The 16605-nt window shown below is 37.8% G+C and overlaps 1 protein-coding gene across 4 annotated transcripts in view; it reads right to left on the bottom strand.

Annotated features, from left to right (window-relative positions):
* Positions 1 to 16605, bottom strand: part of LOC127456258 (SH3 and multiple ankyrin repeat domains protein 3-like) — a 333686-nt gene that overhangs the window by 262761 nt on the left and 54320 nt on the right. For all 4 annotated transcript variants that reach the window (XR_007899810.1, XM_051724660.1, XM_051724661.1 and 1 more), the window contains exon 3: positions 14663 to 14734. Coding sequence is in view for 3 of the 4 variants with exons in the window: in XM_051724660.1 (XP_051580620.1) it covers positions 14663 to 14734 (72 nt within the window). In the remaining variant the exon portion in view is untranslated. The remainder of the gene's footprint in view (positions 1 to 14662; positions 14735 to 16605) is intronic.

Raw genomic sequence — 16605 nt, 5'->3', positions numbered from 1 at the left:
AGACGCTTTTATCCAAAAGAGGAATAACACAACATAAGCGATTCATCTCGAGGAGATAGTAGTAGGAAAAATGCTGCATCACAAAGTTTCAATTGCATCAGAAAAATCCTTTCCAAGACAGACTAGAGTGCAACAAGAATAATTTACATATAAGAGAGTATGGTCAAGCTTTCATGGAAAAGATGAGTCTTTAGCCGTTTTTTGAAGACAGCAAGGGAGTCTGCTTCATGGATGGAGTTAGGAAGGTTATTCCAACCATGAGGTACAGTGAAGCCGGGAAAGTGATTTGGTGCCTTTTTGTGTCGGTATGACAAGGCACTGCTCATTTGCAGACTGCATGCTTCTGGTGGGAAATGATTTTAGGTAAGCTGGAGCAGACCCAGTGACTGTTCTGTATGCCAACATCAGAGCCTTGAACTTGATACATGCAGCAACCGGCAGCCAGTTCAGAGACACGAGGAGGGGTGTAACAAGCGCTTTCTTTGGTTCGATGAAAACCAGACGTGCTGTTGCATTCTGTACCAATTGCAGAGGTCTAACTGCGCATGCAGGAATGCCAGCTAAGTGAGCATTACAGTAATCCAGTCTAGATATGACAAGAGACTGAACAAGGAGTTGTGTGGCATGTTCAGAGAGGAAGGGTCTTATTTTCCTGATGTTTTAGAGCATAAATCTACATGATCATGCTGGTGAAACTGAGTTGGTTAAGTTGGTTACCCCTAGATTTCTGACCATTTTGGATGGTTTTATTGTAGATGAACCCAGCTGAACAGTTATGTGCTCAACAGCAGACTTGGCTGGATTGACAAGGAGCGCAGTTTTCACTAGATTGAGTTGCAAAGTGAGGATCCTCATGACAAAAATTACATAAATCTCCTGTAATGCATGAACATACTGTTGGACATTGTCAAAAGACACATTTTAAACATTAGAATTTAAAAAAAATGTGTTAACGACTTGACTTTCTCGAAGATCACAGTTTGCAGTCTAACTGGTATATCAATGGATGCGCTAAGTCCTGGAACATTGCACAAATATTGTGGCCAATGAGGGGACAGTTTGCTCATATGTGACTTTTATTTACACAATTTTGGTCCGTTTTGAAATGTTGCCTTGTGAAAGCGAACCGAACCACGAAGAAAATGCAACAATGTAACAATTTATCCCGTTTCAAAACAAATAAAATGAGCTACAGGTCTGAAAATACCCTAAAACTAGGATCTCTATTCTAAATAAGCTTACTGTATATGAGTGTTTCTTCAACTTCGGGCACTTTTAGCACTGGGAACTTTGAGAAAGTCAAGTTGTTAAAACATTTTTTTGTTTTTTTTATTCTAATGTTTAAAATGTGTCTTTTGACAATGTCTAACAGTGTATGTACATGCATCACAGGAGATTTATGTAATTTTTGCCATGAAAGTTCTCACCACATTTCGTGTCATTTCCAGCACATCTCAAATTTTGTATTCACTAGAATTCTCTGCTGGAAATTATGCTGATTTTTAAATATCTGGAATAATATGGCCAACTTCTTTGTCTTGATATGGCTAATTTCATGGCCAACATTTTATGTATCCTAACAACACACAATTCATGATATTTTCACACTTTTTGCATTAATCTGAACATTTACAGCTTGATTGGAAATGATGCCCAATTAAAATATTCTTATAAGTGATATTTACCTCGATTTTTCTTCAAACATCATCTCATATTTTATTTCAAGTGTGCTCTTTATTGACACTTCTATTGACTTGGTTAACAAGTACACTAACTTAATTAGGGGCAAAATTGGAAATGGCACCACAACTCTGGGATAGTCATAACTAGAACAAAATATATAGAAATATTTTTTTACATAATAAATATTGAAATGGTTTATGTACTGTATTTTTACTCTTTGTTAGATTATCATAGTTTTATACATATAAAATGTTTTATGTTTATAATGTATTTTCATGGTTTAATGTTGTAAGTCTGGGTATACATTTCTACATTTGCAAAAATATAAATTAGGCGTAGTCACGTGATTCTATGAGACCAGAATGGTCATACGGCATTAGAACAACATGAGGGTGAGTACATGATGACATAATTTTCATGTTTGTCTGAACTATTTATTTAAGACAGATTGAATGCATCTTTAAACTCATTCATTGTTTTTATTGGTAACTCTCTCTATCTGTCGGGATGAGTCAGAGGAGTGTTTGGCACTGTCTGGTAATGAGTTTTTTCAGGTGTGTCGCTTCTCTGAGAGAAAGAATGTGGAAGTAAAAGAGAAGATGACTGGAGATCAGGGATGATTGAGGAAAGAGTGATGTATGGAGAGAGACAAAGGTGAGGCAGAGGGCAAAGGTACATATGCCACATTTACTTCTGCAGTAAGACTGTATTCACACTTTATGGCCCTATAGTCTGACATAACTTTGTAGCCTGAACACGTATCTCCAAACAAGCAACTCTAAACCTATACTATCTCAGGGTGGATCAAGATCTTCAGCATCACACACACACACACACACCGCAGGGCATGGATGCAGACTGTTAAAAGGAATACTGTTGAATGTCAGTTTGAGAGACAGTTCAGATCTCAGATATTAACATATTCCACACACACCACCTATAACACAACACACTTCACTTTAAAGACAGTGAGTGAATGAATGACTGAATACATGCATGAGAGTAAGTGAATGAATGAACGAATGATTATATCTACTATTCTTCAAAGCGTAACAAGTTAAAATACAGTACATATAAAGAGTCTCAAATATGTCTCTATGTTAGGAACAAAGGCTGTGGGTGTTTCTTTCACTTAAGTCAATTTCATGTCTCATAGGATGATTTTTAATCAAACAAACAGATTTAAACGTTTTTCTTTTTGTTATTTGAAGGTCACGTTAAAACTGACATGTAAACTTTTAACCAGGCCTTCTTCATTTATTTTTGGTACTTTTCAAATGTCTTTTATGTATAGATTTTACTGTTTTAGCCTTCTCCCAGACCTAGACTTTCAATATTAAACTGTGAAAATCCATGATAAAAATACTAATTATTACATGTTTAAAACTATGATCATCTAAACAAAGTGTGAAATAAACAAACCAATTGTCACAAGTAGAAAGAGTCTCAAATATGTCTGTATGTTAGGAACAACGTGAGACACTGGATCTAAGTGCAGGCTTTTAATGACGGTGATGACGACAGTGAAACAAACAAACGTGAACTCATACAGCAAAAACAAGAGCTGACAAATGCAAAACTAGAGTGCGCGCACACACGCACACGCACACGCACACACACACACACACACACACACACACACACACACACACACGCACTTATGTTGGTTTTGCTATACTTGTGAGGACCCTCCATAGTCATAATGATTTTTATACTGTACAAACTATAGATTCTATCTCCTAACCCTAACCCTACCCCTAAACCTAACCCTCACAAAAAACTTTCTGCATTTTTACATTTTCAATAAAACATCGTTTAGTATGTTTTTTAAGTGATTTGAATTATGGGCACACTAGAAATGTCCTCATAAACCACATTTATAGCATAATACCCTTGTAATTACCAGTTTATAACCTAAAGAAATGTCCTCATAAACCACTTAAACCTGCCCACTCACACACACACACACACACACACGCATGCACACACTCACACACGCACGCGCGCACACACACACACACACACACACACACACACACACACACACACTACACACACTCACATACACGGGCTAATGAGGGAAAGGAAAACAGGTGAGAATGATGGGGAACAAATGGCAGTGATGAGAAGAGCGCATTATGGGAAATGTAGTCCGGGAAAACACTTCAAAATAAGAGTCCTAGGAAACATGAGGGAGACAGACTGACACCAATTCAATATTTATTGTGTAAAAATGATTTCTATCCGTTTCCACAACACCAAACAATTTTACCCCTAGTAAAGTATTTTTTTTTCAAAAGTATATTTCAAACAATATTTCAGCCAATTTTTAAGATTTACAGTGTGCACTTCAATTACATAACAAAATTCCATCAAATTAAATTATATATATATATTCCAAAATTAATTACAATTTTTTAGTTTATTTTGTTAAAGATTACTCAATTCAATTTGATGGAATTTTGTTATTAAATTGAAATGTGTAAATCTTAAAAAGTTTTTTTTTTTTTTTTTTTTCGCCTAAAAAAGTCAGCACAGTGCATGCTTGAGGTGAAATATGAGACAAGTGATGTTTGAAATAAATCAAGAAAAATCAAGGTAAATATCACTTGTGAGCAGAATATTTTTATTGGCCGTCATTTCCAATAATTTTCCCAAATTATGCAAAAAGTGTAAAAATATTATGTAATTGTGTGTATTTAGAAAACATAAAATGTTAGCTATGCAATTAGCTTAAGCAAGACAAAGGAGTTGACCAATTATATTTTAAAAACACAAAAAATGTAATTTCCATCAATGCCATTTCCAGCACAACACAATACAGAATTTGAGATGTGCAGAAATAACACTGTGGTGGGAATTTTTATGACTTTTTGAAAAAATGACATTAATCTCCTGTGATGCATGTACATACACTGTTAGACATTATCAGTAGACAAAACAAATAAACTAGTGAGAGTGTTTTACTTTCTTAAAATTCACAGGGCTGAAAGTGCCTGAAGTTGAAGAAACATACATAAAAGCTCACCCTGTTAACTTGTGACTTGATTTATTGTACTTCTTAATGTTTAACTGGCAGTGCAACTGTACTGCCACATGTTTGTAATTGTGTTAGTGCTCCTACTGGACCAAGATTGAGGTTTATTCTGAGTATCCACTTGTATACATAGCTAACAAAACTGTTACTAACACAACACATGTACAGTCCTGTAAAACAGCCTAGAAAATGTATGCACATACAACTTAAAGTGAGTGTGTTAATGGAGGTTGCTGACTACACGCTCTAGTTCTCTTCTCTCCTCCTCCACCTCTCTCTCTCTCTCTCTCTCTTTCTCTCTGTTTCTCTGGAGAACAGAAGAACTTGCAAACACACAGCTGTGACTGCAGCGAGTCCTGCCAGTCCTGTAAAGCTTAGTTGAGGTTGTGATGAGGCTGGTCAGGGTTGTGTCAGGGTTGCATTTTCAGTACTTCAGTACAGTTATTTCAGAACGCATTAGTATTTGTTGTGTCTAGAGGTTGACCAATAGTGGATTTTACCGATAACTAAGTTGGGCAGTACCTGCTGATAACCGCTTAATCAACCGATAGTTTTTGAAAAATGGATACTGAATGAAAAAATAACACTCAAAGTAAAATAGTGCTGAACTTTATTACAAAATTAAACAGTACTGACTGAACCATGAATATGTATTGCACCTTTTTAAATGAAATAAATATATAAATATTAATATATATGAACTAATATTCTAATTTTAAAGTCAGCTGATTTTTAAATTGACATTGTTTCTTTACATTTATGCATTTGGCAGATGCTTTTATCCAAAGTGACTTACTGTGCACTTATTACAGGGACAATCCCCCTGGAGCAACCTGGAGTTAAGTGCCTTACTCAAGGACACAATGGTGGTGGCTGTGGGGATTGAACCAACAACTTTCTGCTTACCAGTTCAGTGCTTTAGTCCACTACGCCACCACCACTCCTATGTCTTTAGTCCACAATAAATACATAAACCATTCAACACTGTTATATTACTGCATAGAACATTCCTATCCTGGCTGTTAAAAAAGTGCATTTCATTTTTAACTAATGTGCATAAAATAAATAAACGAAAAGTTTTAGTCGGTCCATATTCTCAAATGTTAAGTCAAAAGTAAAATGAAGGGGGAAAATGCTTCAGTAGACCATTCACATGGTGTTACACTTGCACTGATTCCTACTACCCCCGACTCAAGCTTCATAATAACAGTGAAATACCTCATTGTTTTTTATTCAGTACAGTTGTATGTAGAGTAGCAATATTCACAGACAGCAGTGGTATTCGGCTGAACTCGGTGGTGAAGCGGCTCAGACTATGAGCACAGGTCAGGGGCTCTTCAAACAGATGAAATACAACACAACAAACTGGAACCAAATGCAAGAATCTCAAGACACACATTTCCAATTTCAACATCTTTCCAGACAAAGCGTTTTAAACAACTCATTGCTTAATCTGAGAAATGCTTGTAAGAGAGCAAGATGCAACGGCCAAAGACCTCCACCAACTGTAAGGGGCTGTTCACACTGAACGGTTTTGCAACCATCCATTTGTTTTTCTATGTAAATGCGCTAGATGAACGTCTTTGTTTCCCTTTGTTTTTGTTTATTCAGCATCTCGTGCAGGAGTGCTGTTTTTTAGATTATGTGTCTAATTAAAAAGAACTTTTAAAAGCATATTGAGATACCTGCTTTCTGTTAAACTGTATTTGTTGCTCTGTGTCTAGCGTAAGACGTTTTAGCGTAAGAATGTGATCGATCTGTAGTCATCGTATTACAGTGAGGATAAAAAAAATATTGAAATCAGATGCGTTTCTGATTTGTTTATATGTTTCTCTCGGCTGCATGAAGATATTAATTTGCTTTCTCACGTCACTAGCTTTAAATATGCAACTTAGGTGGATAACGAATGCATAAACGTGACCAGCTGGATATAAACTAATGCAAATATATGGTAATAGATGTTAACAATCGTGACATTTAAACATTTGCCGTGAATTTTTGTCACATTGTTCTACCACTTGAGGTAGCGTCCTCTCAGGCTTGTCGGCAAACATACTGCTTTTCTTTACTAATGCAGCATCTAGTCAACAAACGAATTACTTTATAATGATATGACAACATGTACTCTAGTGTACTGTAGACATACCTTTTCGTTGTTGATGTTTTAAATCCGCATCTGAAGTGTTTTGCTCCATGCAGAGTGTTGTCTCACGTGTCAAAACAAACACCACAAGGCTTCAGTGAAGTGATAGTTTTTATTTCACCTCTAGAGGCCACTCTCATACTATATAATGACAGCGGACCCTTCCCAGCCACTCCAGCACCGGACGCAACGGGGGAAAACTATCAGTGTGGATTTTTGCAGATAACCGATAGTTCCAGAAATCTGTTATCAGTGCCGAATAATCGGCAAAACCGATATATCGGTTGACCTCTAGATGTGTCCATGCTTTTGCTTTAATGACATCATGCCCTCAAGCTGGCACACAATACAGATTTAAATTATATTTTGAAACCCAGATGTTCAATTTGTAATGCAACTTTTAAATGGCACTGTACGGTTTGATTTGCACAGTAATGCAATGATAACCTCTCATTTCCAGACAGCCCTGCGGTACAACCAAGTTTCAGATGTGATGCCACGCAACAGATTCCAAGAACTGCTGAGATTGTTACATTTTGTCAACAACTTGACAGTGCCAGAGACAGAAAAGACAGACAAACTGTGGAAACTAAGACCTTGGCTCAACTAATTCAGAGAGAAGTGTCTGCAGGTTGTACCGGAAGAACACAACTCTGAGGATGAGATGATGATCCCTTTCAAGGGGAAATTCAGCGGCATAAAGCAGTATCTGCAAGGAAAGCCACACCCGTGGGGGTTCAAATTATGGGTGAGAAGTGAAATCTCTGGCATGGTCTGTGATTTTGAGGTGTACCAAGGCAAAGTGGTGTACCAAAGTGTCAATGGACATCGAGCCAAATCTGAACTTGGATTGTCAGGGGACGTTGTGATGAAGCTCGCTTCCACGCTTCCAGAAGGGCAGAACTACAAAATCTATGCAGACAACTATTTCACCTGTGTGGGAATTCATTACGTGGGAACAGCCAGACAGGTATACCTACCCAACTGTAACCTTGCAGACGAGAAGAGCTTGAAAAAGAGTGGGAGAGTAAGCTTTGACTTCAGAGTCAAGGGGAACCACAACATCTGTGCTGTCAAATGGTTTGACAACAGGGCGGTGACACTTGTGTCATCCTTTGCTGGTCCAGAACCTGTGCAGAAAATTAAACGCTGAGACAAAGCCACCAAAACCTACATTGAAGTTGAGAGGCCTTACATTGTGGGAACTTACAACAAATTCATGGGAGGTGTGGATTTATTGGATTCATTTGCTGCCAAATATAATTTCCACATAAAATCAAAACGGTGGTACCTGTACACCTTCTGGCACACCATTATTCTCGCTATGATCAACGCCTGGCTGCTCTACAAGCGAGACTGCAAAGTGCTCAAGATTTTGCCAAAAGAGATGCTGAACAGGAGACAGTTTCAGGCAGAACTAGCAGATTCTCTTATCCTGGTGAGAATGCATTTCTGCTATTTACTGTTTGTAATATGTTTAATATTTCACTGTTTATAACATATCTGACTTGTATCTTAATGTATTTTTGACATCTTAATTGATTCTGTTCTAATCCAATTCAGGTGAACACAACTCCAATTAAACCAAAGTGAGGGCGACCATCTTCAGCCGGTGGCAGCCCAGTAACACAGACGATGACATCAAGGAGCCCTTTGAATGCTCACAAGAGACCGTCCTCGGATGGGAGTGAACCAAACAGGACCCCAGCTAAGAGGCCATCTGCACACCCCCCGGTGGACGTACGCAGGGACGTGGTTGCACATTTACCAGTGAAGACAAAAAGAGGACGCCGCAGACTCTGCAAAACTGGCTACACCAGTACTGGCTATGCCGCAAGTGCAATGTTCGCCTTTGTTTTTCAGAGGACAAGAACTGTCTTTGGGACTACCATACCTGAACTTTGGGACAAAGTCTAAGTTCAGTTTTGTAAAAAAATGTTTTCCTGTTTTCCTATATTTTTTTATAAATAAATAACAATTCATAAAAAATATGACTGTTGTGTGATTATTATTCATGGTATATACAGTTATGGGGCTACATAAGCAATCAACTGTGCAAACGAACACTTAGTTGTTCTGTATATTTGTTCAGACAATGCAAGTACAAATACAGGATTTCTGCTGCCCTCCCTGACCACTGCTGTAACATTACAACGTGTCATTAAAAAATTACTAAAACTTAAAAACTTTTAAAAAACTTTTTTCTGCATCAGAGGCCTACTACAACAACATCTGAAAGGTAAAACATTTTTGTTCATTTATTTTAAAATTTGGCCTTCACAGGCTTAAGATCAGGTGATTCAGGACAAGCGTGTGGTGTCTCTGATAATGAAAGATGTCTTTCTACGTTCTATCATATGACCACATCTCCGGCCCCAAGGCCCCACTAAACACACATGCATTAGATTTCATCTCATCTCTGTAAAAACATCAGTGAATGACTGAAAAGTAGGCTAATGCTTGACCTCACACACACCACTGCACACACTACTGTGGCACAAACTGACAGGAAATCTGTGCGTGAGTTCTCGGAGCATCTCTGAGCATGTGCATGTGCAAATTAAGTTGTTTACAATAATGTTGAAACAAATAGCACAGCATTTGACAGCATCAGAAATACTAAAACTACTACTAATAATACTTTAATAAATGAATGAACAAATGTCCCAATCTGAATAATCAGACCTAATATTTTATGTAATAATAGGCCTTCAATAGTATATTATGTAGTTGGTATATCAGATGTTACAAGTAAGAAATTGAAGCTTTCAGGACATGTTCTTTTGCCCCAATTTTTTAAATTTTCTGGGATATTTTTGTCAGTTTCAGTGGCAATATTGCCTTGAGCTCCTCTTTATTTCTGATCCTGATTTGACAACCTATAACCTAATTGAAATTCCAAATTTATAGTGATAAAAATCTATTTTACAATAAAAATAAACAATAAGAGGTCATGCAGTGACTTCTGGGAACCCTTTTGCACCTTTTAACAAGTTCTGTTGAATTGTCCGAATGAACAAATTCACTGAAATCTGACTTCTCAATGCTATACTGTAAAAAAGAAAAAGAAAAAGTTTTTGTCTTGTTTACAGTAAAAAAAAAAAAAAAAAAAAAAAAAAAATACAACTACTACTATTATTATTATTACTACTACTACAAATTATTATTGTAACTATTATAATATATACTATATATATATATATACTTGAGAATGTATTTTGTATTAAGTTTATTTCTCTTAACCCATTAGTACAGTCAATTGTTATAAGCATAAAAAAATTAGTTTGGTTCATGCTTGAAACAAGAAGAAAAAAAAAGAGTTTGTCAATAATAACAATAATTATTTCAATAGTAATAGTTATGTTGTCAGAAAATAAAAATTGTGCACCTCAAGCAAATAGTTCTTGCTTAAATGATGTGTAGAATTTGTTTACTGGAAAACAAGACATACACACTGATTAGGAAACAGATTTAAACAAGCATCCACAACTTGGAAAGGTGGACACATTTTCTGTAAATAACTTGTGTGTGTGTAAGACTTGTAATATAGCACAACAGACATATGGAGCACTTAATGTGCAAGTTCTTTTGCATTTGTTAGAATGTGTGAATGTTTGTTTATTTATGTGTGCACCCAGCGGAAGGGGTTAGTACAACTCATGAAAAACTTTGTCAGTATCTAAACGGATAATGACCCTCATCTCAGCAGCGTGCCCTCACTGCCCCCCTGTGTGAGCGGGAGACGGCGCAGTCTGGCAACTAAACACTGTTAATTGGTTAAACATCCCATAACTCCATTGCAACAAAACCACAGTGACATAATACCCGTCTTTCAAAAGAATTTTTTTTTTAATAAATATATATATATATATATATATCTACCATCAGGCAGGCGGTATCGCAGCATTAGGACCCACACCAGCCGACTTCATGACAGCTTCTTCCCCCAAGCAATCAGACTTTTCAACTCTTGATCTCTCACGATCAAAATACATCAGCACTGCACTTTATTACTCTTACTCTTATATCTTACACTGGACTGTCATAAATTATATTCTCTCTTAACAACACACTGGCAGCTGACTATCAACCGACAGCATGGATGTCAATACAACCACTATACAACTTAATGTATATTTTATTTATACTATTTTTATTGTATAATGTGTATTCTATATTGTGTGTATTGTATACTGTACATTGTATATTATTATTTGTATATTGTGTTGTGTGTAATTATGTGTATAACAGATGTTTAAATTATGTTGTGTAAATCTGATGTTTATTGTAAATTGGTATATGTCTCATCACTGTCACGACTACTATGTTGCTCGGACCTGCACCCAAGAATTTCACACACTATTGCACTTGTGTATATGGTTGAGTGACAATAAAGTGATTTGATATATATATATAGAGAGAGAGAGAGAGAGAGAGTGAGAGAGAGAGAGAGAGAGAGAGAGAGAGAGAGAGAGAGAGAGAGATAGTGGGTACAATTATTTTACAATGAAAAATCCCACGAGCTCCCTTAAAAAAGACCCCACATATACGTATCTAGGGATCAGGGCAGGGTTGCACCAGCTGTGCGTAAGTTCTCATGTAAGTTAGGACGTCAAGTTCACACTAAGGGCTTAGTAACTACTAATTAGTTTGTAACTGAGTCAGTGCTTAATTTGGTTGCACCACCTGTTCTTAAGGCAAGACTTAACTAGTAGGTCGTAAGCTCTCCGTAAAGTCATGCGTAGTCACATAATATGACGTTTACCTGTATTATCCAATAAGCAGCCTTCAAATTTGTACACAGAAGTGTTAAAAAGCCATGAACTTCAATTTGATCAAGTTACGGTTGATGTTCAAACCTTGTTTACTCACATAACTGTCAGCTGTAATAAATTATAAAAATTAAAATATGATACGTAATAAAACAAGAGTTCATTAATGGTATATTTAGACTGAAACGAATGAGGGACAATAAATATAGAATTACTTATATAACAGGCTGGAAAAATAGACATATATTTATATATAAATATTTTATATATTTCGTACATGAAACTTGACACCGGGCGGCGTACACAGGAAAGTGCACCGTTAGATCGGTTTCATGCTATAGAAGTACGTTTTTTACATAATGTTTTCTCCTGTAAATATAAACGAGTTTGAATGCCAACATCATCATATATGTTGAAAGGACTGAAGCCTGTCAACCAAAACATGAGCTCAGTGATGTCTAAACTAATGCTTAGTTTATATGTAGGGTTACGTCCTACCTAAGTTTAATGGTGCAACGCTCAAATATTTAGTAGTGCGTAAATTGTTACTTAGTACCCATTACGCCACAACTAGGCTAAGTTTTAACTTACGTATAGCTGGTGCAACCAGCCCCAGGATATCAAAGAGACTTGGGGTTGCTCTCTTCTGACTTGGGCCAACTACCATTTAGTAATGCCCTAGCACCCACAACTTACAATGGAAGTGAATGGGGCCAATTGTTGGAGGGTTTAAAGGCAGAAATGTGAAGTTTATAATTTAATAAAAGCACTTACATGAATTCTTCTGTTAAAACTCATGCATTATTTGAGCTGTAAAGTTGTTTAAATCTTTGTTTTTTACGGTTGCTTTAGGGTTTATGGTGTTATATCGTCATGACAACAAAATCTGCACTAAAATCATATTAACACACATATTGTTTACATCCTGTGGCTATATTTTTGAAACAGTGAGTATTTTAATGTTAACGGATTGGCCCATTCACTTCCATTCTAAGTGCCCCACTGGAACCCAGATTTTTGGGAAATTCGAAATTAATTTTTGTGGTAATCAACATTATGCCACAAATGCAGTCGATTAAGTTTAACTTGTATTGAACCCGGAATATTCCTTTAAGATTAGTATTACCCTGTTTTTAACTCTTAAAGGGTCAAAAATGACCCGAACATTACAGGAGTAAATCATCTTCTGTTTCTCCCAGAAGAAAGAGATCATACTATTTTGAAATTACATGAGAGTGAATAAATTATAATTTTTGGATGAACTGTCACTTTAATAAGCACCAGTGTGGATTATTCGTTGATAAAAACTATTTCAATGTGCACACCACAGTAATACGGTCACACAGTGTCACGCTGTCAGCCGCCTGTTATTATCGGCATCATCTAAAGAAAGGATTTTATTTAATTGAATGGAATAGGGGATTCAAACTGACATGGTGATACTGGAATTGGTATGAAGCCAACATTGATTTTTATTTATTGCACTAATGGCTCATTTTGATTTGGGTGTAACTCTGACTCTTCTGAAGAGATTAAAGGAGATCTCGCTTGCCTAGGACAGACAGGCCAAAAAACGGCAGCATTAACACGATGAGAGGGGAGTGGACTGGGTTCTCTGGTAATTGCCATGTATCACGGTGAGTTTATGAGAAGTGTTGTTGATCTGTGAAGAGCAGGGAGGTCACACTCATGAAAATGCATCCACAGCCTCATGATTACTGCCATCATGAATGCCTTCACCGTCATCATCATCATAATCATACTCAACAGCTCACTAACAACAAAACACCTTCAGAATGGCAGGAACGTAAAGGTGAATAGTGTCATTTCTGCACCACTGGCATCACCAAATGCAAAAATAATAGTCTTAATGAAGACTTTGTACACTCTACTTAAAGTACAATTAGGGGTGAGTAAAAATATAGTTTTTACGATGCATCACAATCTTCACTCGAATGATTTCGATAAGATCAATCTTTTACTCTGCGAGCAACCCTCCACTACACTGAGGGGTAATCACTCGCGTTTGCAATGAAATTTTGCGCTATGCAACAAAAAATGTATATATTTGGCAACTGGCTGGTAAATGTTTAGATTTCCCTCACCAGTGATTGTGTAGTATAGTGGTGGAGTATTCAGCAGCGAGATCCTTTCACTGCGTGTTAAGTGTAAAAGTTGTTCTATGTAATGTGTGTCCAAAGACGAGGTCCACATGAACCGTTTGTCATTGAATAATGTCTCTTTTAATACCCTTTCTGTTGTTTACAGTCAGTAGTTGTTCAAAAAAAAAAAAAAAAAAAAAAAAAAAAAAACATTTATTTCTAATCATGCATGGCACATATGAGATAAAGCCATTCCAGTCTCTCTCATTAACATGCGCTCATTTACAGAAATGCAGGCTTCTTAAAGAGACAGTACCAGTTTTTAACACGAGTTCAACAAATCAATGTACATACCTGTAAACAGTAAAAATTATGCAATAAAAAAAATGTAACAAAAATAATATATGAAATATAATATCTTTTTTATTGACTGAATACATTGATTTGTTCATTTTTAAAAAGCCAAAATGAGACCAAAATTATGAAAAACTAATAAAATATAATTAGTTAAATTAATATTTTTGAAATGTACCTAGTTAGAAGGTGCCCTATATATTTAACAGCATTGGCTGGGAGATAATTTCTTTCATATGTAAGCAAAAGGAACATTATAACTGAAATATACCCATATGAATCGATATCGAATCAAAATCGGAATCGAATCTGGAGCTTGTGAATCGGAATCGAAAAATCTGTATCAATACCTAGCCCTAAGTATAACTGTTCAAATCTGTTAAATACTTCCCTACTATAGACGGTAGTCAATTGAGTTGTATGTCCGTATCCTCAGTATTCATTTAATCCTCAGCCATTAAAATAAAATAAAAAAGATTCAAAAGTTAAAATATCCATCGCTTGCAACAGGGATAGCAGATTGCCCAGATGCATTATAAGTACACTAAGAGTCTAAACACTTCTGTCTTACCTTTGTGTGAAGTTTCGACAGCTGCTTTTCATCCAGGTGAGTCTCCGTGTACACTCGCCTCTTATAGCGAAACTGCAAAAACAAAAAGCACAGCACGCATACCGACATTAATAGCCATATCTGATATTATTACTTTTTTTCTTATTATTTTCTAACTTACAAAAAGTTATGAATACTTTGTATTCCTGAAAAGACTTCTTAATGTTTCTTATGAATGTTATTCACTATACATCTGCATTTAGGTGCATATTCACTTGTAATTTATACTAATATGAACTTTCTTATTTTATTTCTTTAGAAGCTATTTGTGAATCTTGCTCCAGGTTTAAATGGTCTCCTAAGCTGACAACTTGGTATCAGATCACCTAAAACAGATTTTAATACCAGGTGTAAACTGGGTATCCCTATCTGTCACTCAATCGACGTTGTGTCGATGTAGTGACACTAGGGGTCACTCTTGGGAGCCCCAAACACCTCTGATTTAGAAAAAAGCCCAATGGGAATTGGCGAGTGGAATTTGCATGCCACTCCCCCAGACATACGGGTATAAAAGGAGCTGGCTCGCAACCACTCTTTCAGATTTTCTCTTTGGGTCCAGTCCAGGCTACTCTCACATGATCCTGAGACCCCGACTGGGCTATGTGCCCAAGGTTCCCACGACCCTGTTTAGGGATCAGGTGGTGAACCTGCAAGTGCTGCCCTGGGAGGAGGCAGACCCAGCCTTGATGTTGCTGTGTCCAGTGCGTGCTTTACGCATCTATTTGGATCGCACGCACAGCTTTAGAAGTTCCGAGCAGATCTTTGTCTGCTTTGGCAGACAGCGGAAAGGGAGCGCTGTCTCCAAACAGAAGATCGCCCATTGGGTCATTGACGCCATCGTGATGGCATATCACGCTTAGGATGTGCCGCCCCCCTGTGGGGCTACGAGCCCACTCTACTAGGAGTGTGGCAGCCTCTTGGGCCCTGAGCAATGGCGCCTCTTTGGCAGACATCTGCAGAGCAGCGGTCTGGGCAACATCCAATACCTTTGCGAGGTTCTACAATCTCCGGGTTGAGCTGGTCTTGTCCCGTATATTGTCAGGTATGAGCAGGTGATTTCCAGGACAGCTGGCCGGGTGTACCGCTTGCGCATAGCGCCTTTCCCCTCCCCTGAGGTGAAGACGTGCGCTTTTGACTCCCAGTCGTGTTCACAAGTTGCGATCCCTAGATGACTTTCCTCCTTAGCCCTGTGGCAGACGAGTTTGCGGAGAAACTCGATGCTGGCCCAGTACATGTACTAACTAAGCCCTGTACATGCGCTGGTTCCCCATAGGTGACTCCATGTGATATATCTTCCGCTAAATCACTTCCCTGTTGGTAAACTGTGTCTTCCTTGGGCAGAGGTTCCTCTGCCCCCGGTCACCATGTTTGTAGAGCTCCTCCCCCTTTGGATAGGACCAACCATGGGACTTCTCCACATGACATACTTCCAACAAGACTCGGTAAGACCATGTGATGTATTTCCACTCAAAATACACCCCCCCTCCTCCCCCCCAGGGATGTGGTCTCTGCGGTGTCTTCCTCTTGGGAGTGACACCCCCCCGATGTAGACACTTATGGCCCCCAGCCAGTAAACTAGTAAATTCCAATAAATTCCACTCTTTTTGGGGAGAAAAAAAGAGGAAAAGAGGCCACGGCTGGGCTAGCCTGTCCCTATTTGTTGGGCAAGTCGACTTGTTCCCAAAGGACCATTCGACGCTCATAAGAGCGTTGGGGGAGGTTACGTGACGGCCTGGTGCACTGGCTACGAGGCACACAGAGGTCTGCCCATCTCACACCACCAGTCCATGTAACACAGTTCAGCTTATTGTGGCGTTTCGTATAGGGACCCCTCATGTCACTACATCGACACAACATCGAGTGAGTGACAGATAGGGAACGTCCTGGTGACATTCGTTACCTCC

This window comes from Myxocyprinus asiaticus, chromosome 18 (genome assembly GCF_019703515.2).
Source record: "Myxocyprinus asiaticus isolate MX2 ecotype Aquarium Trade chromosome 18, UBuf_Myxa_2, whole genome shotgun sequence".
NCBI lineage: Eukaryota > Metazoa > Chordata > Actinopteri > Cypriniformes > Catostomidae > Myxocyprinus > Myxocyprinus asiaticus.
The sequence above is the reverse complement of the archived record's forward strand: the minus strand, read 5'-3'. Positions and strand labels throughout refer to the sequence as shown.